At 39.1% G+C, this 25,485-nt stretch overlaps 3 protein-coding genes and 1 non-coding gene across 5 annotated transcripts; 2 read left to right on the top strand and 2 right to left on the bottom strand.

Annotated features, from left to right (window-relative positions):
- The first annotated feature begins 835 nt into the window (after positions 1–835).
- On the top strand, positions 836–5,394 carry cldnd1b (claudin domain containing 1b). The gene is made up of 5 exons (XM_035176853.2): positions 836–992; positions 1,373–1,898; positions 2,376–2,483; positions 2,656–2,793; positions 3,943–5,394. Exons 2-5 carry the CDS (start codon positions 1,625–1,627, stop codon positions 4,161–4,163), a joined length of 741 nt encoding a protein of 246 aa, XP_035032744.1. The 5' UTR covers positions 836–992; positions 1,373–1,624; the 3' UTR covers positions 4,164–5,394.
- A 295-nt stretch (positions 5,395–5,689) lies between these two features.
- LOC118121144 (N-acyl-aromatic-L-amino acid amidohydrolase (carboxylate-forming) B) lies at positions 5,690–13,116 on the bottom strand. 2 transcript variants are annotated; one of them, XM_047343629.1, is made up of 8 exons: positions 12,969–13,116; positions 11,626–11,728; positions 9,822–10,048; positions 9,536–9,728; positions 7,255–7,348; positions 7,040–7,147; positions 6,699–6,811; positions 5,690–6,159 (listed from the first exon to the last, which is right to left on the bottom strand). In XM_047343629.1, the coding sequence occupies exons 3-8, from the start codon at positions 10,046–10,048 to the stop codon at positions 5,965–5,967; spliced, it is 930 nt and encodes a 309-aa protein (XP_047199585.1). In that variant the 5' UTR covers positions 11,626–11,728; positions 12,969–13,116; the 3' UTR covers positions 5,690–5,964. The 2 variants fall into 2 exon arrangements, with proteins under 2 accessions (XP_047199585.1, XP_047199586.1); XM_047343630.1 differs by having other exon boundaries at positions 12,974–12,992.
- Positions 8,514–8,585, bottom strand: trnag-ucc. The gene has a single exon. It is a non-coding gene; the product is annotated as a tRNA-Gly (tRNA).
- A 4,132-nt stretch (positions 13,117–17,248) lies between the features above and the next one.
- tacr3l (tachykinin receptor 3-like) lies at positions 17,249–25,394 on the top strand. Its single transcript, XM_035144705.2, has 5 exons — positions 17,249–17,767; positions 20,114–20,302; positions 20,850–21,000; positions 23,887–24,083; positions 24,178–25,394. The coding sequence occupies exons 1-5, from the start codon at positions 17,400–17,402 to the stop codon at positions 24,401–24,403; spliced, it is 1,131 nt and encodes a 376-aa protein (XP_035000596.2). The 5' UTR covers positions 17,249–17,399; the 3' UTR covers positions 24,404–25,394.
- Positions 25,395–25,485: the final 91 nt, after the last annotated feature.

Raw genomic sequence — 25,485 nt, 5'->3', positions numbered from 1 at the left:
GTGCTTTCAGTCTGTGGGTGCTGTGTTTAAGATAGATAAATGAATAATATTTTATATAACTTGATAAAGTAAAATTTCACTTCAGAGGGAGACTATAAAGATTTTAGTTTGTGACTACACAAACTAAAATCAATAATAAATAATAAAATATATATATATATAATAAATAATAAAATATATCAATGGTGTGTTTTCTGTTATGTCTTGTGTAGGAAGAAAACATAATCTTCTAGACTTACATGAAGCGTATCGAGTGAGCAAGTGGCAGCAACACTCCTGATAATGAATCTACGAGGGACATATTTGTAGCAATATACATAATGGACACATAACAGACTTAATGAAAGTCTGAAAAATAATTATTTTTTTAAGTCGATATTGATTGTGTATTGATATAAATTGTGGTTTGCTGCAGAATAGTTGTGCAATGGGTTTTAATTTTCTCTGCGTGCATAATATAAGAACCAAACTCATGTATACTGTATGGGTAGCTTGTGTAGAGTTTTCCGTTGTCACAGGATTTCATCAAGAACTGAAGGATGTTTGTATGACATGAGTTTGTTCAATTTGCTGTAAATGTTCTCTCATAGTGACGGTGGAAACTGGGGTGTGTTCATTTGGTAGCAGTGTTGAGAACTTGATTAATTTATTGACATACTTCAATGACTGTTTCAGTGCTTTGCGAAGAAAAATGGAAAAAAAAAATAATAAAAGAAATGTAATTCAAAAGAAAATATCAAAGTATGGACAGGTAAAGGTGTAACAGGAAATAAATACGTATACAAATACGTCAATATTCAGTTGACATCTGGCGGGTCCACACTGTACCAGCAGGTGGCGGCCATGAGCATAACGGGCGGGCTGCCAACCGTCAATCAAACCGAGAAGAAGAGTGAAAGTTAGTAACAGTGGAAAAGGGGCTGAGGCTCATCGGACAATATACCCAGCACAGCTCGCCTCGCTAATGTCCGGACACTTTGTCCAGCGATGAGGTAAATCACAGACCTTCAATTCAAATACTTCACGTTTATTTGTCGGCTAAATGTTTGAGTAATCACGTAGCCAGCTGCGGCTAACTGCGGCTAGCAAGTAAGATGCTAACGTTGTCACAGACCAGGAAGCTGTGCTTGTTGATAGTATCTGTATGAAGCTGTTATCAAATGATCTAATTATCAAATAACTAAAAGTGCTTTAGTCTTGTCTTTTGTTGTGTGTTGGTAAAGTTAAGCAGGCGGTCAACCGCGTTATACTGGAGCATGTGTGTCTATGAGCTAAACATCTGTGTGTGTGTGTGTGTGTGTGTGTGTGTGTGTGTGTGTGTGTGTGTGTGTGTGTGTGTGTGTGTGTGTGTGTGTGTTCTTCTCCTCTGCAGGTCGTGATCTCCTGTGTTTGGGACGTGGCTCAAAATGCAGCACCAAATTTAAAAAGGAGTGAATAAAGTACAATGTTCAGATACAGACTCGTAATGTTAACACACACGTCGTGGTGCCAACACACCAAGAGGAAATCTCATTTCTAACCACAGCACCCAGGCTTCTACACTAAAGCCAAATTAGTTTTGTTGATCACAGATCAGTTCCCTGTTATAGACGAGAGGCTCAGAACGAGCTGTTGCCTCGCGATCATGGTCGATAATCGATATGCCACAGCTCTGGTGATCGGCTCGGTGCTGAGCCTGCTGGCCACGGTGTACCTGTCTGTGGCTGTGGGGACTCAGCAGTGGTACCAGTACAGCAGTCCACCGGTCAGCAACCTGTCCGGGCTCTTAGATGAGTTCATCGATGTAGAGATCGATGAGAAAACCTACAGCGACACCATGTTCCGGCTGAACGGCACCCTGGGACTGTGGTGGAGGTGCATTCTGGTGTCCAGAGATTCTCACTGGTATAAAGTACCTGGTAAGATTTATTGTTTAAAAGAGATTAATGGATTTGTTATTACTTCGTCCTCAATCATTTAGACCCTATGAGCTGTAATTACAAGGTCATGTTGTGCTCAGGACACCTCAGGAAAATGCCCAGACTTCGGCGCATATCTGAAAGTAGCTTTTCGTGTTAATCTTAATCTGATTTGTGGATTAATAGATTAGTTGATCAACAGGATAATAATCGCCAACTCAAAATACATATCAATTAACCATGTCAGTAAATTTAAAGCAAAAATAGTGAAAAAAGGCAAATCTGTCTCAGGTTCCAGCTTCTCAAATGGGAGGATTTGCTTTTTCTCCTTGTCCACCTGTAGGTTTTAGACGTGCTGGATGGATGGATGTTGGTCAGACAAATTATTTGAAGACACCTCAAACTCTGTGAAGGTTATAAATGTCATTTTTTCTCATATCAGTGAAGTTCATTTGGATTCATGCTCTCTGTCTTTAGATCACAAGATGGAAACCCGGTGTGTGAGCTTCACTCTTCCTCAGCAGTTTACTCCAAAGTACAAAAACCCTGGAAACCCCAACAGTGAAGAAGATCTGCTGAGGACATGTGAGTCTGCCCCCTAGACACTGTGTTTTAGTTTATCATATCTTGGTTTACACCCAGATAAACACGACTTAAAGGCGAACACTTGCTCCGTTTCGTCCCTTTACTGTCTTTTAGAATCTTTGACCATTAGATGATGTTTTTAAACCGTGGTTATCACTGTCTGTCTGTGCAGATCTCTGGAGATGTCAGTTTCTCCTGCCTTTGGTGTCGCTGGCCTTGGTTTTCCTCAGTGGCCTTGTTGGAGTCTGCGCCTGTCTGTGCCGCAGCTTCACCCCTACGATTGGAGTGGGAGTGCTCCATCTCCTCGCAGGTGAGTGAGAGAAATGCTGCATATTATTAACCAGGATTCAACCATTGATTGAGATGTCAGTTGTCATGTCAGCCATTGTTTGGGTTTTAGCCTGATGTTCACCCCAGTTTCAACAGTTGTACAAACAAGTAAAGACAAATGCAGGCGAAGTGCAGAGGTTTATGCAAACATCCGCCATCACAATGAGCTGTCAGTTCAGTAGACTTCCTTACAAACATATAGTAATGTGTAAGATTGTGGAATCCCAGACAGGATGTGTTAGAGAAGCATAGTTTTGTTTGCTCTTTGGTATAATAATGACAGAACTTATTTAAATCATTGTAATTTGTCAAATAAATAACTAAAGACGTAGAAGTGATCATTACTGCACATCGTGTGACAGCTTCTCCTCAGAAATGAGAGTAAGAATAAAATGGATAGCAAGCGCAAACGATTTCTTATTTGTGCTGTATTTGCTCTCAGATTTTTATATTTGTTTGACCCTGCTTGTGGTAAATATTAAATGAGTGTGTAATTAAAGGCCCTTTGGAGTGCTCACTCCTCTGCCAAGGCTAATGATCTATATCGGCATGTTTAAGAAAGTGAAAGAAAGTTCCTGAATCTGTTCCACCTCTCCACTTATTTTCAAGCAAACTGTTTCAGTAGTTTTTTAGGAATCATACTGAAAGTCAGAGAAACAAACAGTAATGAAAAAATAAACACTTTTTTTGGAATCCAGCTGCAGTTTAGATTTTTTATTTATTTATATGTTTGTGCTGCTAGATCCAACTGACACAACATAAAAATTAGAATGACACCTTGCTCAGGCCCAACAGTCTCCTTAAATTTAACCAATCTGCATTGAATTTCATACTAGTTATCAGTTCCCCAAATGTAAAATTGTTCTCATCAATATCCATGAATTATACTCTGGGAAAACAAGGAAAATGGTTCCTGGATCAGCCCCCTGACCCGGATCTGCACCAAAATCTGATGGGTTCTTTTTGGACTCTTATGCCACATCCTTCCACCAGGCTTATCCAAAATCCGTTCATTTTTTATCTAATTGTGCTTAAACAAACAATCAAATTTACAAACAAATGGACAGGGTTGAAAAAAATAACCTCCTTGGCGAAGGTTTTCATGCAGTTTCTTCTTCTACTCCTATAGGTCTGGCATCCCTGGGCTCCGTCTGCTGTTTCTTGGCGGGGATGGATCTGCTCCACCAGCACTCCATGCCACCAGAGGGAGTAGAGGGCTCGATGGGCTGGTCCCTCTACCTCGCCCTCATCTCCTTCCCTCTTCAGATGATGGCGGCTACTTTGTTCCTGTGGGCGGCGAAGAGTCACCGCAAGAGCTACACCCGCATGACCGCTTACAGGGTCGCATAAAGGAGCGAGAGACTACTCTAAACAGCAGGGTGCAGTACCTTCACACAACCTGCTGGTCGGAGGACGTCATTACACATCTTTTGTCTATATAAGAAAGGATGTTAATAAAAAAAATGTGACTGTTTCTTATAGACCTAAAGTAAACCAGACTGCTAATCATCATAAGTGGTCTTTTTATAGGGATGTAATATCTTTGAGTTGTGTTTTCTCACCTATATTTGACCCAAAGCATGCTCTGTGTATTTAAACACCCAGTTAAGGATCATTGGTTATTTCTGGTGTTGTTGCTGTGCCGTACTTTATTGCCTTCTTTTCAGTTGCCATTGCTTTTAACGCTGCTCACCACATTGCTCTTATATCAGCAATAAACACAATTACATGCACTGTGACAAATAACTCGACTGTTCTTAAATAAGTCGGGATATCTTTCTCTAATAGTGCATGAAAAATATTACAGACTTTTTATTTTTTTCTATTTCTGCTGGGTTTTGTTCTGTTCTAATTTTGCATTGTGTTAAATATGGAGCCTTTGCTGTGCATGCCTTTTTAAAGCTGACATTTCCATCACCTGTGGTCTTTGTCGATTTCTGTCTGGTGTGCGTCGACTAAATGTCACTAAATGTCACTCACTAAAAATGTAACCACTCATCCTCCATTGTCACCCGTGTTTATAGATCTAATATTTATTAAGTCGGTTAACGTTTTAAAAGATTAAAATTTAAATGACGCCACTCAAGAAAAAAAAATAACTGTGATACTTTGTAACATTTAGATTTTAATGTTTCAGCCCCAAACTGAACTGCTGCCATTTGTACCTTTGTATTGATGGAGTGTTTCTGTCTGTTAATCCCACACACTCTGTTTCAGCAATTACTTGACTTTTAATTAACTGACATGGTTCGACAGCCAAATGCAGGTTTTACATGAATTGTTAAGTCTAAAATGTTTATTGAGACTTTGAACAACTGCAAAAATCTTCATTTGCAAGTGTGAATCCTCCTGATTCTATAACTTTATACTCTCGGATGTGTGTGTGGAACTGAACAAATTTACTTTTGTCAGTCAAATTTCAACTCATTGTACCAGCATCACAAGACAAATTGTGATGTTTTTGTATCACAGTGTTTTGTTACACATCTGATGTGTACACACTCTGGCTTTTGTAAATGTTTGTATGTATTCTGATGCACACTGTACTGGTTTCTGTATTAATAAATTTGAAATTTGCTGACTTCGTTGTACTAATGACCATTTATTATCTTATTATAGAAAACTAGAATGACAGACCTAAATTTGCCAGTTTTTTTCAGCATTATCCATTCGTTATTCTCTGAGGAGACAACAAAAGTGAAAAATAAATCTTGGATCTGCCCCTTGATGCAGATTTACTCTGAATTTTCATGGAAATCGGTGCAGTAACCTTCCTGACTCTCAACCACATTCTGTCTCTAGCTGTGCAGGTCCCTTAGAATTTAATTTCTGTAAAGGCTTGTGACTTTATAAAGATCCAACTCAAGACACAACTGTTTAAAATGATCCATGTTTCCATTTATTCAACATGTTGATTTTGAATTAAGGCCACATTGCAAATGTCCTGAGAATAATCCTAACTAATCAATATTCAGGGGATAAATGATTGTAACTCTAGTACCTGTGTAATATCATTTAGTGAAGAACAGTGCATAATAAAAACGAGACAATTAAAAACATCATTATACAGCTGGTGTGTGTGTTTAAATTAAATTGAAATAAATCCATCATTTAAAATCTCTACAGTATCTGTCTCGTTCTGTCTCTGCTCTCAGTCCTTCTTCAGGCTTATGGACGGGACCGTCCGAGTGATCTTGCGACCTAAACTGAAAGCTGTCCCCTTCTCGTAGTAGGCACATTCGTTGACGAAGAACGGGTAGAGTTCCTCTCCCTCGTGCCTCACCGTCTCCCCAGAAAATGACAGGAAAATGGGGTCGCCAGGTCGCAGAAGCTTGAAGTCATTATCCTGGAGGAAAACAGGCAGCACTAACAGTGTGAGTCATTATGCACCAGGGCAGCTTTTTAATGCAAATATGGCATTTAACGTGAAACAGGGTTCATCGCTTCATGGGTTTCAGTGTGTAAACCGTGCAAGTGAAAAGAGAAAATCAGGTGCTGTTTAAAGGGATACTTAAACAGTTTGGGAAATTTGCCAATCGTTGAATAAGAAGTTTGACATAATTCATGTCTGTCTTGTTTAGCATAAAGACTTGAATTATGTCAAACTTCTTATTCAACGATTGGCAAATCACAGGTAATGAAATCCACCTTCCAGCACCTATAAAGCTGACCAACAGAGGTACCATTTTGTAGTTAAAATTCCCTATCAACCTTACAGTGACACCAAGGCTCAAGAACTGACTTTGGCTTCATATTTGTCGTACTGACACGAGACTGGTTTTAATCATTTCATCTAACTCTTGCAAAGAAAGCAAATACGCATACTACCCAAACTGTCAACGTGACAGCTCATGCGTGCACGCATTCTCCCCAGATAACCTGTACCTGTAGCTGAGGGTGGATGGCAGCAGTGATCTCATTGGTCGTAGGATCCCTCGGGTAGTCCATTTTCTTCTCTGTAGTATATGTTTCTACTTCTCCTCCTTCAAAAGTTGTCCCTGTTGGCAAAGGACTGTGTTAGTAATGATAAGTCATGCTGTTGTAGCCCAGGAGGCTCATTTAAACAGGGGCCGATCAAGGGGGCAGGGTCAGGGGGCAATGGCCCTCGCTGAAATCTTCATATGTGAAAGGCCACTTTTCTGGGTTTGCATCTGAAAACGGTTTGTTTGAATGTATGCATGTGAGGGCGTGAGTCAGCATGTTAAACATCAGGGGCGATTTCCTACCAGAGTTGAACTGCTGCAGCCATTCTATAGTGAGATCCACTGCATTTTTCATCGTGTTAAAGATGTCTGCTCTGAGGACACCGTTGGGTTGAGGACCCATCTCAATTGCTGAAGACATAAATAGCTCAAAAGTCTTTAATCGTTTTAGTAATTGAGAGAAAAAAAATATTACTGTCATGGAGAAAAAACACTCAAATATATATACACAAACTTACAGAAGCCATGTTTGCCAAGTGAATCTAAGGAGAACGCCTGAGAGCAAGGTTCATCTATTTGGATCGCTCTCACAGGCACAGAGGTTATCTTGCTCTGAAAACCAAACACAGCAACTATTTACAGCACAGCATGTTTCGATACAGCTCTGAGTTTTAACATGTGGAACTGAAGTGCAGGTTAACTAAAGAGACAGATGTGTATCCCCTCGAGACCATAATTACCTGATGGAGGTCAAACAAACATAAACACCTGAGCTGCACTTTGTGTTGTGCTAAATAATAGCATGCTAACATGTAAAGTCTTTTTTATACATTTAAGGTAAAATAAGATAAGATCAAATAAAAAGGACGGTAGAAGTAATAATAAGTAAACATGCAATATGAATGCAAGAAAATATGATTATATAAGTAGAAAAGAAATAATATATACAGAGAAATGTTAATAGTAAAATAGATATGTAAACTGTTATAAATATAAGGTGTAGTAGAAAAATTAACTAAGTATGGTTGACAAACTATTTTGTATTTGGAAAGTAAGTTTTTGCAGCCTTGTCTAAAGACTTTTATGACCTGTATCTACATATATAAAAGAACTGTCCAAATGCTTTATGACCTGAGCTGTTTTATGGTCTGAACTGTTTATGACCTGAAAACTGTCAGACCCTTTTGCCACTTATTTACTCTCCAAAGAACAGAATGTATGTCTGCTTATCTCCTTAGGAAACATATGTAAATCAGTTGTCTGTGTTTAGATTCCTCTCTCAACCTGCGCCTACAGAACCAGTCTGAACTGGTTCAGAGAGACAGCCTTAGTCCTCCTATATAAGATCCTTGTATTTGGCTGTTCTCCATTTTCACTCTGAGATCCTTGTGACTCTCTGTGTTGATCCTTTCTGCAGAAAGCCCCTATTAAAATACACGTAGATAACTTTGGTGTTTCCAGCCTCTTGTATTTCCAGATTTCCATCACAAAGGTAATATAAATATTTGTGTTGATGTGAAAATTAATTTAGAATCTATCTATCTATCTATCTATCTATCTATCTATCTATCTATCATGTAGCATATGTATATATACAACCTATTGTTGTTATGAACATAAATATTATACACTGACATTCTTCGCAGTATTTACTTGAACATATTGAAAGATAAAACATTTTTAAACAATCATTCACCATTTAAATCTCCTTAAATTGTATCAAATCTGTATTTAGAATCTGAATCATAAAAGTCTTGGGGAAAAACAAAACACAGGTTGCGTTGGCCGGGAATCGAACCCGGGTCAACTGCTTGGAAGGCAGCTATGCTCACCACTATACCACCAACGCTCACGAGGTCATGTGGCTCAAACTAACAACTCAAACTTCACCGTACAGGGCCGCTGTAAAAGATTTAGGTTGATACTTTCAAACGTTTCATTAGTCAACATGTACAAAAATATTTTTCTTCTATTGTGTTTGGCCAAAAGTAAACAACCAGAGAAGCCGTTTATTGGCCGACCTGACCACCCCTCCTTTATTTATATAAATGGTTCGGTCCAGGCCTTAAGCTGAAGATCAGATGGAATTTACCAACACGTGAAAGTGGGTGTTTTCCTCGAGTGTGTGTCCGTGTGTTAGCCTGTTGGATATAAGTTAAATATAAGTATATAGATATTAATATTAAACGGTTTTAAATACTAACCTTCTACTAGAGAGAGGAACATTTATTTAAAAAACACCAAAATTAGTCTGTATTCGTTCAACTTTTACAGTTGTTTATATATTTGGTGTGTATACTTCTAAACATTGTTGATGATTTTAATACTGTTATAATTGCTTTCTCTTAATATATAAACAACTATTTATATATGTTCTTTTGACTTTAATTGAACCAGTTAGTGTAAATTTAAGTTTTATTTAATATATGCTATTTGTTAATGCTAAACTTTCAGTTGTCTATTGCCCTCAACAGCAAATCAGTAGAATCAGGGCCTCGGTTCAAAAAGTCACTTGTATAGAGCATTTTTATGTTTATATTTTGTTATTATTTATTGTTTTAATGTTGTTCTTTTATCTGTCTTGCTTTATTGCATTGCTGAGTATGATCTAGCATTTATACAATTTGCTCTTATATTTTATTTTGTGAAGCACCTTGTAACTCTTGAAAGGAGCAATGGAAAGTTAATTGTTATTTATCCATATTATTAATTCCCATATCAGTCAAGCATCAAATAGTGACTTGGTGTTGCTGTTGGGGCCTCATATCTTTTCATGGGTCCCTGTGTCCCTGATCGTACCTGCAAGTATTTGTAAATGTGCAGGATGAGCCAGTCTGTGGAGTTAAATATGATGCACAGGCCCATGTTGGAAGTGGTGTTGTGGAGATCGCAGAGCAGATCCATGGCCTCTTCACTTCCTTTGGGCCCGAGCTGAGCGTTCAGCTCTTGGGCTCGCCTCATCTCGTAGGTTGAGGAATCTGTTATTGGGGAACTGGAAACCAGACAGAGAGTTTTCTCATGAATAAATATTCTTGTCCATCAGGGGAATCAGTTCTCCCACAAAGGTTTTTGTTGTTCAACTTACCTCAGTAAATCTTCTGTGAAGCAGCGGTTCAGATCTGTGTCTATGTACCTTCTGCAAGCCTCCACGGCTCGAGGGTTTGACAGGACGGTGGTTATTGAGACAGAATCAGCCTCTCTTGCCTTGTGTTTCTGCAGTTCCCTGAAAATATACACGCCGGCCCACTCATTTCCGTGGGTGCCACCAGAAATGGCAAATCGGGACAGTGGCGGTAAAGACTCACACTCCATCTGTCAGCAGGAGAAAAAAAACGAGATTATTAAGTGATTATTCTCGTCAGGAGTTGTTCAAGTGTACATAGGCAATTAGGCATGCTTGTGTTTCTTGAAGATGTTTTATCTATCTATCTATCTATCTATCTATCTATCTATCTATCTATCTATCTATCTATCTATCTTTCTATCTTCTTCTGTCTTTCTGTCTGTCTATTCTATATGTGTGTGGAGAGAATTTCACAATAAGAGTCATACATGTGAAATAATATTATTAGAATACATAATACAGATAAAAAGTCAAGCGTGCAAGAGGACACTAATGTGCAAAAGGAATTTTGTGTTAAGTTTAAGTTGAACATTTAAGTATTTAAGTAATGGTGAGTAGTTTTGATGTGAAAAACAGTGCAACTTTTATTCTCCTTTCTGATTGGTGGGAATGAAGAAACGTTCCTTCATCCATCTGTTTCTGCTTTGGTTGTTTTGTTTCCATAATGTGCAGGTCAGCAATTCACATTCTTCAAGAAACAAAGTCCAGTCGCAACGTCCACTTGTACAACTGGTTGAGAGAGAATCCTCACAGATAGGTGATTATTGTGTTGTCTTTCAGTCCTGGAAATATCTATCCTGGAACGAGCCAGTAAGTTCAAAAGTAATTATTTGTGAAGTTAGCTTAACCTGTCTAAAATGTGAGCGTGTTACATATAAACCAGACTCCTGGTAAGAAACTAGGGTGACAAGTGCAGACGTTGTCCGGGATCACAGGTCAGTGAGTCATTTCATATAATAGCTGACTCAGTCTCAAACACATTCTTGCAGTTCCCAGGAGTTTTGTTTTGCCACAGTTAAAGCAGCTTTTCCAGTTTGTATTTGTGAGTAATTGCACAGACGACTTCTTGGACACACGTTTAACAGCTTCAGGTGTAATTCATAAAATTTCCACTCAATTAGTCAATTAATTTGTTTTTGTATAAAATCACTGAAGCCTGATGTGTGAGCGAGTACGTGCAAGTCACTGAGGAGAGAAGAAACTTTTCAGAGTTTTCAAATGCTGATGAAGAAGCTACTGCCCCCCCCACACACACACCCTTTTCGCAGCAATTTTAAATAGTTTAAATAATTTTTTATTCTATCTGCAAATGCTGCTGATTCATTCAGTTAATAATTTATTTGATACTTTATAATAAGATTCTGTAAAAAAAAAAAAATTAAATTGGGAGATAACTGCATTTTACATTTCTAATTTGAATGAAAGAAATAACTGAGAATAAATGGAAACTGTTTTTTCAATATCAATCTTTGCACAATTAGTGCTGCCAGTGTGACATTGTTGTGCACATCTGTACACATCTGTCCACCACATGTGCATTGGTCAACACTCAGTTTTAAGACTGTTCCAGCTCCAGCAGGTTTAACATTGAGTTTGATCCAACAATCACAAAACAAATTGAAAAAAACAATTTGAAAGTCAGTTATTTTTCACAAACTGCTGACTGTGCTGCTCTGTTCAAGTCACATTATCTGCACAGTGAGATAAACATTAACATGTCCGTCAGTTCCACACAACATTTGCAAAAGTCGGCTGCAAGCCTTACCTTTCTGTCAAAACTCGTCCCTGGTCGCCACTCGCTAAACTCCAGTAAACCTTTGAACTCGCACAGCAGGTTGTATGAAGAGAGCGATGCAGTTTTTCATGACCTGCAACCAAAGCAAGCACAAGTGAAACTCCACGAGCTGCTCTCCTGTCCTGGTCCTGCAGCGTGCACAATCAGGCATGAACCAGACGTCATATGCGAGGTTTAGGTTTTACAACTGGCCCTCCTTCTTCCTGGTGTTTCTTTATCTTTCCCTTGCCCATCCTCTTTTGATTACTGCAGATCAAATTTCAAGCGGTCAGAGTTTTTATGATGCAACGTGACCTCAGACTCTATTATTTGCCTTCAAACCAGTGGGAGCCGCTTTGCTCTGTGGTCTGTTTTGAAACTTTGAGGTCCAACAAGAACAAGAGCTTGTTTTAAGTTTCACCGCTGCTGCAAAACAAAATAATCTACTGAAGCAGCTGCACTGAAACGCTACATCTCATAATTGAATAATGATCAGTCTGTGAAGTCTGTTAAATGTGGGGTCCTGTGGGGGGGAAAGCAGGGTTCTCACTGTAAATATTGTGACGGTTCTGAAAAGTGCTGCAGGCAGAGGTGGATGTTTGCAAGAAGAAAGTGACAAACATTTTCACCAGTCCAACCTGTTTAACAGGGTGTACACAAGTCCGTCTAATTCAAGATTCAAGATTCAAGAGTTTATTGTCATATGCACAACGATAACATTAAGCAGTCGCTTGCAATGAAATGCTTGGGTCACAGGCTCTCTTATAACAATGCTCAATCAAAATTTAAAATATATATATACACCTAAAGAAAAAGAAAAACAATAGTGCAAATATGCAATGTGCAAATATGCTAAGGATAATGGTAGTTTAAGTGGTTTAATCATGAGCTGTAACCACACAGATGTCAACATTTACTCTTGATTATTGCTGGTTTATTATTGAATGAATATTTATATAAGATTTAACTATGTAGTATACACACATAGCCTTTATTGTATTAGTGAAGTCCAGTTGGAGAGAGCTGGCCAAAACAGCTGCATAAACCATCTCAGACAAAACATCACATTTACATCATTCTCGTGGTGCTCAGTCATGTGCTCCCACTTGTTTTTACCTTTTCTCTTTACATTCTTTCTCTGACTTATCTCAGTTCATAGTGAAGCGGTCTCTATAAGTGACCCCTCAGAAGGCTGCAAGGTTCAAGGTTTCAAGATTAAAACAAAACAGGGATGACGAATGAAGCAGAACTTAGTTTGTTCTTCCTGGTCTTGTTTCGTCCTGAACCACAGGTTGGGAATCACTAATCTATAAATGTTAAAAAAATGTAATTACCTCACATCTTTCATGTCTTTCATGTCTTTCATGTCTTTCCCCTCCCCATAAGCCTCCTGCATGGTCTCTCTCTCTCTCTCTCTCTCTCTCTCTCTCTCTCTCTCTCTCTCTCTCTCTCTCTCTCTCTCTCTCTCTCTCTCTCTCTCTCTCTCTCTCTTTCTCTCTCACTCTCTCCATTTAGACATGTAATCCTGCAGGATTAGTCACTTGATCGTAAGCTGCTTCTTCTCACTTGTTCACTCTGTTTCTCACTCCATCATTCTCTCCTTCCCTCAGTTCATTTCAATTCATTGTCCTGTGTGACAGCAATGACCTGGGAGCTGACCTCTCCTGATCTAAAGCTTATATCGATCAGAAATGTCCCCATCAGGTGTCTTATGATCAGCGACGTCATGGAGAAGTCCGAAAATGTCGTCAGGTATATTTCAGAAGTGCATTTTTCCAGGTATCTTTGTATCCTATTGGACTAGAGACATGTCCTCACTTAAAATCATGAAGATGTCATCATGATCTCACGACCATAAGTCAGAAAAATAACGTCATATATTGTAGGAATGCATTCACTTTTGCAGACAATAATATTAGAGCTATGGTCTACAATTTATATTGATTTACCAATCATTGATTACCATATGGTTTAAATGAACCATGATGAAGGAGCTTTATTATCATTACTATATTAATAAAAAGTTAGCATTGTCTTATTGAGGTATATACATAATGCATGCAGGTTGTTACCATGATGCTTTTCATTTATTATAATTTCACTTAACATAGTATCATCCTGAACACAAATGATTGTAGTCATCCATTTACTGAAGGATTGTTCTCTAAATAAGGTCAATAGCTTGAGGTGCTGCAGCTCGAGGAAAGACACAGATAACGACTATCCTGACTTTGTTGTGACAGGAACAAATAGTACAATAAAACAATAAATGTAGGAATTACAACGTTACCTTGAGGCCGACTAATGATTTATTTGTAAGAGTGAACATAGTTAATTTACATATCGCTGCATGTGTCCGAATTTACTTCATCTATAACTCATAAAGAATAAGAAATAAATTGAAAGACACAATTTGGACAGGACAGACAAATATACTGACTTACTAAAGGTGGAAAAAAAGAATATCATAAAAGGCAAAAGCAAACAAAAAAACTCTGCACTAAACAGCCTTCATTATTATAACTCTAACTGAACTATCATATTTAGTAATTCCAGCCGAGTTCCTGTTGTAATATCCGGTAACTGCACAATGTATTTATAGCTCACATGATATAAATAGCATTGATCCTCCCTCCAACAGACTGAGCTCAGATGGATCATATATACACGTGTCGCTGTCCAACAAATGTACTTGGAGCTGAAATCATCCCTGAAATGATTCTGATCGCAGACTTTTCTGTTTGTAAAGATGTTACTGGGGAAAGTTTGTGCTGTGTGCGGTTTGTGTTGTTTTTCGCAGGTTTATTGTCAGTGTCCCCAGATCTGATCCATACCATCCTCATGCCACCAGGGGGCAGTGTTAAATTTAAGATAAATGTCCAATTCTACTGAACTAGAACCACGCATTACTATTACTGCTGTTCTGTGTGCAATGATGTACAGGAAGTGCAGTAGTTTGACGTGGGTTTAAAGGACCTTGACATTTTCTTGCTTACTTTGTTGTTTTTTTGAAAATCACTTTAGTTCAACATGATTTGAGTGAAATATATTTAAATGATTGATCTGAAAATCTCTCTAATGGCTGTGCACAAGTATTAATATTTACTTTACTAAAATCAATTTATTCAAAAATGAAAATACTCCACTACAAGTAAAAGTTCTGCATTTAAAGTTGATTACTAGTTTACGTATTATTATTTTGTTATCTGTATAGTTAGGCTCAAACTATACACTGAAAAAGATTGGAAACAATTAATAACATTTTTTAAGCATTGTTGTGTATTTAATTTAAAATATCAATCTGAAAAGTATTTAGTAACTATAAATATAGTACAACAGGAGTAGTTTTTTTCTCTGAAATTGTGGAATGGAAAGAGAAAGTGCACAAACTTAAAAAGTAAAATAGTATTTAGTATACAAGAGCTGTGAAGGAAAACATAAAATGATTAAAAACATCTTTTCAGGATTGTGTTTACTTGGCTCCACTGTATGAAACTTCACTGTTATTTTCTTTACACAGGTCAAACACACATGTACGAGACACAGAGACTCACACACCTCACTCCTGCTCACTCCACTTGTGATTAAATCAAGCCTGAATTATGTAAAATAGAGGAGAAGTTTTTTGGATGCAGCTAATGATTATCGTCTTGTGACCTTTTCAGTATGGACGACAGGGCGTATTCAGAGGAGGTTCGAACTGTGACATTTGAGAGAGGGAGTGGCCCAAAAGAGGTGGCCTCTGGGTAATGAGGTCTCGCTGAGAGGAAACAGCCTTTCTGACCTTCTTGTGGTCTTAAAGGTCCAGTGTGTAAGATTTAGGTGAAAGGGATCTATTGGCAGACGTTGAATTTAAAATAATCCTTGTGATGTTTTCACTAGTGTGTTTCATCTAAATTGTACAAATTATTGTTTTTCTTTACCCTAGAATGGGGCCTTTATATTTTAATACTTTATATTTACATTGGGGGCGGGTCCTCTCTACGGCGGCCGCCATGTTTTTAACATTTATTATGTTTCATTTATTGTTTAGAAAATGCAATTAAAAGTTCTACAACTTTTCATGATCAGGATTTTGACTAAAATAAAACATTTTATAAAATGATTGAAGAATGAATTATCCTACGTGTTTGTTGTTGGCCTAAAGTGATCAGTTTTTGGTTGCATAATTCAAACAAATCTAAATCCAGAAGCTGAGCTTTGCTTTTTGTGTCACAGCTATTGAGGATTAACTGTATCACACTCAGACTGATCCAAGCTTCCTACAGTGCTAATGCAGGATATCACAGTCGATTAATCTCTGGCATAAAACAAAGATTGGACTTTTACCAGAGTTTTGCACTCAGAGTCATTATTAGAAAAATAAGCCAATGGGCAGAACTTGTACAAAAACAGATGCGATAAACACCTGTTGATCAGGTTTGTATTTCAGCTTCAGTACGTACGACATGCAAAGTTTGTAATGTCTCCATGTTTAGTCATTACAAAAAAAGACCAATGTGGAACTGATGATGAAGAGTCTACAAACACTGTGGTCAGAGGCTATTGTCTCTGTCTGTAGTTGTAACGTTGCTTTTCCCAGGTTATTCTCCACTCAGCTACTTCACCTTATCGTCAAAACATGTAAATGATGGTACTCAGCTTTTCCTTCATATGTGTCACACTTGACATATTGGTCTTTAATTTCAGTCATTATGGTCTTAAAGGTTAAGTGTGTAGAATTTAGTGACATCTATTGGTGAAGTATCATGTTGCAGCTGAATACCCCTCCCCTTGCATGAAAGATGACCTGTGGTAACCTTCAGTGGACCCACTCCTGATGTAAATATAAAACGCCCATTCTAGGGTAAAGAAAACAACAACACACACAAGTGAAAACGTCACTAGGATTATTTCATATTCAATTTCTGCCAATAGATCCCTTTCACCTAAATCTTACACACTGGACCTTTAAAAGGTCTTAACTAAACCTGAGGAAACCCTGTTAAAATCCAAAACTTTATTTAATAACAACTTCATTCAATAAAGACTTTACTTATTTAGCTCCTTTCAAAACAAAGTGCTTCACAAATACAAAAAACAATGTACTACAATGTCGTTTAAAATAAAAGACAAATAAAACAATAAAACAATTAAGACTCTGAATCAGTCTGCCTGAAGGACTTAGGGCCTCAAAATCTATTAACGCTTACAAACGAAATCTTAAGATGCATCTTTTTAACATTGCTTTCTCTTGAAGTGTTTTTTAAAATCTTGTTGAGAGTTTTTCGTGTGTTTTATGTATTTATATATCTGTGTAATTTATCGTTTTATGTCAGATGTATATATAATTCAACTGTATTTTATCTTATCTTCCTTGTTTCTATTGTTTTATCATAATTGTCGTGATTATTTTGCTTGTATATGTTCAGCACGTTTATTTATGCCACAAAAATAAACTTTATTAATATTATATTATTATACTTGTCTCATTTACCCTCATGAGAACAAAATAAAGGTTTTATAATAGCTCATATCAGCTTCGCATGGTTTCTTTTGTATTAAGATCAGTGATTCTTCCTGTGTTAAAAAACAAAAGCACCTGATGAAGTGATGTTGAGTGTTCGATGCCTCAGTGGGTGATGGCGCGGGGAGTGTCTGCATCCCTCTCTCCTCTGTCCTCTGCCTCGCTGGTCACATGTTCGCACTGCTCAGCATCAGATGTGCCAGAGTGATTGAGCAGCAGCGCTTTTAAAACAGACCCGAGCCGGGACCCTCGTTGGGGAATGGCCTCTGAACGGGACGGATCCAACTCCACCAGGAACCTGACCAACCAGTTCGTGCAGCCGCCGTGGCGCGTCGCGCTCTGGTCCATCGCCTACAGCGTGGTGCTGGCCGTGGCCGTGTTCGGGAACCTGATCGTGATCTGGATCATCCTGGCGCACAAACGCATGAGGACGGTGACCAACTACTTTCTGCTCAACTTGGCTTTCTCCGACGTCTCCATGGCCGCGTTCAACACGCTCGTCAACTTCATCTACGCGGCGCACGGAGAATGGTACTTCGGAGAGGTCTACTGCCGGTTCCACAACTTCTTCCCCGTCACCGCTGTGTTCGCCAGCATCTACTCCATGACCGCGGTAGCCATCGACAGGTAACACACCTCCATGTGTGTCATGCATTTAATTCTTCTTCCCTATAATCATTCATTTTTCCTTGTTTTATTTTTGTAATGCAGTTTTATTTATAAAGCACATTTCATACACACATCCAGTTGCTGTATGGGGCCATTCAAAAACAACATTTTGAAGCCTGTTGCGGTTAGTGGATCAATGACCAAGCGCAGGTCTCTGCGTTGCATGTGTTTTTTTTCACGCGATGTCGATCCTTGCCTGCTAATTGCTCATTAAGGTCCACGCTATCAATTGCACATCACACTGTGAACATTTTATGTAAATCGAATGATAGTTGTAAAACATAGCTTACTTCCTGTTCCCAGTAGGTGGCGCCATCACTATTATTACATACAGACTAATATATCTGTTCAAGTAGGGGCTCTGATGTAGCGTGAGCAATTTTGTGTCAATTGGACAATGTTACAACAACGTAATTATCACACTGATCAGTAGGTGGCGCTATGACCCTGAACTAATATTAATATATGGATGTGTTCAGGTCAGGAATGTGATCATAGGTCAGTAGTTCGGAGCCGGTTGGATACTGCAGGGTGGATTTACAAAGTACTTCCTGTTTCATGGCGAATCAGTAGGTGGCGCTATGACACTGAGGAAATATTGACCATAGAGCTGTTCAGGCTTGGTCTCTGATCATGAGACATCAGTTTGGCGGTGATAGGACAATGCACACTGGACTTATGACAACATCGTGTCCTTTGGCGAAGGATGAACTTTCGCCGCACCTCAATGTTTACACGGTTTGAGGAAATGTCACAATTCTGACCATGGTCCTTTGACTTGACTGAGCTCTTTTGAGCTGTATATTGTAAAGCAGCCAGGAGCAGTTCATCAAAGTAAAAACATGTCACTTCCTGTAGCCAGCAGGTGGCGCTGTGATTTTAAGTCAAGATTTCTGTGTCGATGTCATCAGGCCGGGACTCTTGTCTTACATGTCTAGTTTGGAACTCGATTGGAACAAATAGGTCAGAGATACAGAACCTCATGTTTTGATGGCGTGTAATCAAACTTTGACGCCACGCCACGGTCACACCGTGTGACGAACAATCAATCTTTGAGTTAGTTTTTATCTCCATCTTGTTTAAATGACACTAATCTCAATATGAAGTTGATCTGATGAAAGCCCTACGACAAGTTCGTCAAAGTAAAAATGTGGAAAATGGCCAATATGGCCACTAAAGTCAAAATGGCCGGCTTCCTGTTGCTTTTTTCCAATTGCACCTCTGACCATTTTTGTTTGTCTTGTCATGATACACCTGGGCTACGAGTTTTGTGAAGATCGGTGAAAGCTAACTGAGGGGCTTTTCCTTAGATGGCGCTGTTGAGACATTTTTCCACGTCCATTTCAAATTACTCCAGAATACAATTACTTTTTGGGGTTTTGAATTCCCTGCAAACTTTGGTAACAATTTGAGCATGTCTAGGCCCCGAAAAAGCCCCAAAAGGGAAATACAAATCCTTTGAAATACAATAGGGCCTCCCACCGTTCGGTGCTCGGGTCCTAATAATAAAAATCCTTACAATTTCAATAGGGCCTCCCACCGTCGGTGCTCGGGCCCTAATAAAAAAATTAAAAGGGTTAAATAAAAGAGGTAAAACATATTGTTGCAGAAATAAAAAGGATATGAAAACTTAACAAGTGGAAAAGTTATACAAATAAAACAGATAGAACTCTGAAAAATAGATACAAAATAGCATAGAATACAGCGATGAGCTTATGAGTAAAAAGGTTCTTAACCTGGTTTTTAAAACAGCAGTGGACGGAGCAAAGACCGTCGGGCAGTCGGTGCAGCGCTGTGATGCACATACAACTTACATTTTACAGTAATTTGTTCACCAAACTCAGAAATTAGGATCAGTGTATGTTGCTTAAAGGTTTGATGACTTGGACCAGTGGTTCCCAAACTAGGGGTCTGGACCCCTTGGCAGGTCGAGCCACAGATGGAGGGTCGCAGGATGTATTCCAGAAATCAAATACATTTTAAAAACAATTTGAAAAAGCATTTTTTAACCATAATTGTTACAAAAGTGAAAGAATTTTACTTTCTATGTCTCCATAGTTGCTTTCAGACATGCACTGAACAAAATCTTTAGTGATCAGTAAGGATAATGATAAATAGGTCTTTTCAGTGCAGGGAATTCAATTTATAATGGTTTGAAAACGTCCTTAGCTTTGAGTGAGTGGGACACAGTGACCTATCCCACCAGATGCCAGCTGTGATAATGGTCATGTCTATAAATACAGGTCTTCATTAAGCACAGCAAGCAACTGTTATTTTTCTAAAGTCCGTTTTTGCCCCTCGCAGGTACATGGCCATAATCCACCCTCTGAAACAGCGTCTGTCGGCAAAGGCCACCATGGGAGTCATCGCCTGTATCTGGAGTCTGGCCGTGGTCCTCGCCTTCCCCCTCTGCTTCTTCTCCACCACCCGAGCTCTGCCTCACAGGACGCTCTGCTACGTGGCCTGGCCCCGCATGGCCAACGACCCCTTCATGTGAGAACACACACACACACACCCACCCACACACACACACACACACACACACACACACACACACACACACACACACACACACACACACACACACACACACACACACACACACACACACACACACACACACACACACACAAACTGACAACTGTCTTTATTCAAGCTCATTTCAGGCTTCAGTATCATTCAATGTGAAATCAAGTTTCTTACATTTATCTTTATTTGTGCATCAGCTGATTGTGTATCCTTAAATGGTGCAGAGTTTGGCCATTTACAGATTCATGATTTTAATTTGGGGATGTAGAAGACTACGTTAACATGCTGTAATGTTTAAAATACACATTATTTGTCTCATACTGGACACTGCTGAAAAAAATTACAATGATCTATAAACTACTTAAAAATGTGGCTCAGAAGCGGTAAGAGGTTTGCCTTGTTTAAAATGATGGATTTCTCTTGGTTTGAATATTTCTGGAAACGTTTTAATGTGTAACTCCAGATCCAGTACATCAGAATACACTGGTGATTTGTCTCCTCAATTGTGCAGGTATCACATCATAGTGACAGTTCTGGTCTACGTGCTGCCCTTAGTGGTGATGAGCATCACTTACACCATTGTGGGGGTGACTCTGTGGGGAGGGGAGATCCCCGGAGACTCGTCCGATAACTATCACGGGCAGCTCCGAGCCAAGCGGAAGGTAAACCACACATTTATTTAACATATTTACACTTTGTTTGTTTTGTTTTTTGGTTTGGAAGCATTATGCTTTTTACATTTCATTTAGCTGATGCTTTGATCCAAAGCCACTTACAATAAGTACATTCAACCATGAGGGTACAAACCCAGAACTACAAGAATCAAGTAAATACAATTAGCTTTAAAAAAGCCAAACTACAAGCGCTACATGTAAGTGCAATATAAGTGCAACTAAACTGAATTTTTTTGACCTCAGGTATTCAATATGAATAAAGTTAAGTTTCATATCTACTACTTTTATATACTTATATACACAGACCACAAACCAATAGAGAAGCTTTGAAGCCTGAACATTGTGCAGCTCTGATCTGCAGCAACGGAAGCTCTGGTTTGAGGTTATTGCTGCTGAAGGAGGTTTGACCACATATTAAATTCAAGGGTACACTTAGCTTTTCCAGCCGCACGCACGCACTCTAAATGTTCACTAAAACCTACATATTGTTTGTAATGATCCTAGTTACACTGTGTTTGCCTGTATCTGTGATTTAGATGAAGATCAGATCTCATTTAATGATAAATTAATCATTAATTAATTAATTAATAACCAGGCGATTCCAAAGCTCACATACTACTTGTTTGTCCTCATCATATCTGAGCAGCAGGGACTCTGGTCTACAGCAGCAATAAGGATCCATGTTAAGAAAGCTGCTGTTTGGAGAAGCCTGTCGCACAAACAAGTAAAAGCAATTTGATCATTCGTGTGACAAACAGCGGCTGAATGTGTCGTGCAGAGCTGGTTAATGAAGGAAACTCCCATTTTTATTTTATTTTTATAATCTGAAAACCACAGGCAGAGAAACTGTATCATGTTTTGTCGTGATGCAGCAATAAACGCTTATCATTCAGCTGCACACGAGAAAAAGAGAGAAGCATCGAGCGGCACCTGCTTTATCGTAGTTTGGCGTCTTCAGCCAGACGACACAGTGTGCTTTAGAGCAAGAGGGTTGGGTTCAACAGGGATTAAGGTCATCACAGCTGTCATGACGAGCATCTATCGAGACAGATCTGGGATTAACGCCAAAGAACAACATTGATTGATAAAAGTCACAAATACTGCTGGTTATAATGTCGGATTATTTTCCGACATGGTACAAAGGTTCGGCTGCGGAGGTATTCAGATGTTTAGGATGGGAAAAAAAGATCAACTTTCATATTTTTCTGATAAACTGTAGTTGATGAAGTGGGATGAAAAATGTAAACTTCAAAATAGAACTTCACTGGAGAATAGATGTCTGCCTTAGATCTACATTTCCATTTTCTTTTGTGCCACAGACACAAGCACATATTCAGTGCACAGAAATAGAGACGGCGGCAGGTGCAGCAACAATCTTGTTATAGGGGTTTCATCGAAAAAAAATCATCAGAGACCGAAATTGCCGGCGAAATTGAGCCGAGAAACATGAAAGAGATTTCTAAATGTCGGGAAAGCTACAAGACAATGTCGGGCTTGATTCAAGGGGCAGAGGATGACAGGATTCCATCTGGACAGGAGATAAGAGGAGGTCGCTCTCTCATCACAGTCTCGCACATGAGCTCGGTGGTGCCCGGACGCCTACTCCCTTTTTTAACCCCCCGCAGCTCTGTTTTGTGCCGTAACACACTGATGAGCTCTCTCTCTCATCTGCTCTACCTGAAACCTGCTGGGACTGGTGCGTCATCACTGACATTTCCCTCTCCTCGTATGGCAGACCTTCTGGACCCGCCGGCCGGAGACGCCATTGTTCTCAGAATGAAGAGAAACAGACAACAAACCCACTTCTTCAGTGACTCTTCATGTGCTCATAAAGAGCTGCCATGGGTTCTAACTGTGTGTCAGTCAGAGTGTGTTCCTTCTTTTTGTCGATGATTCTTGAGTTGACAGGACGAGATGATGCAGAGAGGAAGTCTATCAGAAAAATGTTGGTCTGATATACGCAAAAACTACTGAACCGATTTCCATGAAATATTTTGTGGAGGGGTGGGGCATGACCCAAAGAAGAGTGGATCTTGATAGAACCATGAATTTGTTGGTCACTTGGTGAAATAGAACGTTAGCCTTGGCGGTAGTGCCCGTCTAGTTTTATTTATAATTTATCAAACTAGAATGCTACTCATTAGAGCGCGAAGCTCCGCCAAGGCCAAATTATCCCTTCAATCCAACCAATAATATATTTATAATCAAGATTCCATTAATTATTCAATGGGAAATTGTTGAAAATGTCCAAACATCACATCTCACAATGCTAAAGAAAATGGAAAACAAATCCTGGATCAGTGCCAAACTTTAATGGTTTCTTTCTTGACCCATGTGTCATCCTTCCACCAAGTTTTGTGGAAATCTGTTTCGTAGTTTTTACGTGATCCTGCTGACAAACAAACCAACAAACAAGAATGTCAGTCAGTAGAGCTCCTATCTCCACCAAGGCCCAACAGTCCCCTTAGAATTAAATCAAGCTGCACCAAATTCCACACACTCACAGACGTCAGTCCCCTAAACATTTTTCCATCAAGATCCATCAATTATTCTATGAGAAATAAAGGAAAATGTGGACACAAACGCAGTATCTCACAACGTTAAAGGAAGTGAAAAAAAAAAAAATCTAGATCTGCATCGAAGTTGAATGGGTTCTTCCTTCCACCAAGTTTTGTGGACATCTGTTTAGTATTTTTTGCGTAATCTTGCTTACAAACAAACAATCGCAGAAGCAAATATAACCTGCTTGGCGGAAGAAATTATCATCCGACATCCTCTCAGCTCTGCAGTGTTTCACTTCAGCATCTGTCAATTCAGCGTTATCTTTGGACTTTGTTGTGATGACGTTTGCGTTTCTCCCTCTCTCTCTTGCAGGTGGTGAAGATGATGATCATTGTGGTGGTGACCTTTGCCCTCTGCTGGTTGCCCTATCACGTCTACTTCATCGTGACGGGTCTCAACAAGCGTCTGAGCAAGTGGAAGAACATCCAGCAGGTCTACCTGTCGGTGCTGTGGCTGGCGATGAGCTCCACCATGTACAACCCCATCATCTACTGCTGCCTCAACAGCAGGTGGGTACAAATATGGCACAACCCAAAAAACCCACATGAAAGTACACTACACGATACACAACAGCGTAGTTAACGGGTTTGATTTTGGCTGCAGGTTTCGGGCCGGTTTCAAGCATGTGTTCCGCTGGTGTCCCTTTGTCCACGTCTCGAGCTACGATGAGCTGGAGCTCCGAAACACGAGACTGCGACCTGGTTACCAGAGCAGCATGTGCACCCTCTCACGGGTCGACACCAGCATCCTCAGCAAAGACAAGAGTGTTTATTGTCATGGAAACAGGTCAAGAAGACTCAACTCTGAGCCCAATAATAAAGACAGTTAGCTGGACACACGCCAGCTGAATGTCGACAGGGTTGTTCGAGTTGATAAATGCAGATTGCAGTGTTTTTTGTTGCTGTTTAATTATAGAGATGTGAGCTATAGGGATGGGCTGTGGTACAATATGGGGCGAGGATGTTTTCGAGCACATATAATAATAAAAAAATGTCATAAAAAGAGTTTCATATTGTAGCTTTAGGGAATTTTAACTCAACCCAATACATGAATGTCTTTATTTCAGAATTTAGAGTTGAATGTCTTTTAAATTGTAAAATGCTGCTATTCATAAATTTGCAATCTTATTTTGTTGCTATTATGTATCCTAACAAAATCCCCAAAAAATTAGTCCAACTAGTCAGTGAGTAATTAATTTATATGTGGATTCGTAACAGTAGTATTACTAGAAAGTGTTTCATGAAGACATTTGTTGCTAAATGCCTTTGATTTTCCTAATGAGATATCGCATTCATGCTCATGTGCTGTACTTCCTTGGGTTTGATACATTTTGATTATAGTCATTAAATAATGTTGACGCTTTGGTAAAACATGGTTGATGGTTAGAGCCATGGTGTTTTAAATGATTACATCATATTTGTATGTTTTATAAGATTCTTTGTCAGCATCATGTACTTTAAGCTGCATTATCGTCACGTTATCCTTGCATGCTATATTACATAACTTGGTACTTTATGGATTTATTAAATGTCATACTCACTGTAGACATACTGTACATTTAATCCCATCAGACCACGACTCAGTGATTTCATCCAGCAGTGACGCTCTAACAACACTGATGCCCTTAAATCTGAAATGAAATGCAGCTCGTTGCATTTTATGACCAAATGTAAATTCACAAGGGCTCGCTCATGTTTTTGTTAGTTGGAGAAAGCCTGTGCCATCTTTAAATGTGCTCAAATTATGCTTTCTTGTGGACTTTATGCAAATTATGCTTTCTTGTGGACTTTTGTACGTAATAAATGTGCCTTAGAACTTGACGTTTATATTTGTCATTCTGTAATATTGTTGGACCTGTTTATTGTAACATGAAAGGAGCAGCTTACTGGCTCTGCCCCCTTTCTCTCAACC

Source organism: Hippoglossus stenolepis, chromosome 2 (assembly GCF_022539355.2).
Source record: "Hippoglossus stenolepis isolate QCI-W04-F060 chromosome 2, HSTE1.2, whole genome shotgun sequence".
Lineage (NCBI taxonomy): Eukaryota > Metazoa > Chordata > Actinopteri > Pleuronectiformes > Pleuronectidae > Hippoglossus > Hippoglossus stenolepis.
This window is presented reverse-complemented; position numbering and strand designations above follow the sequence as displayed.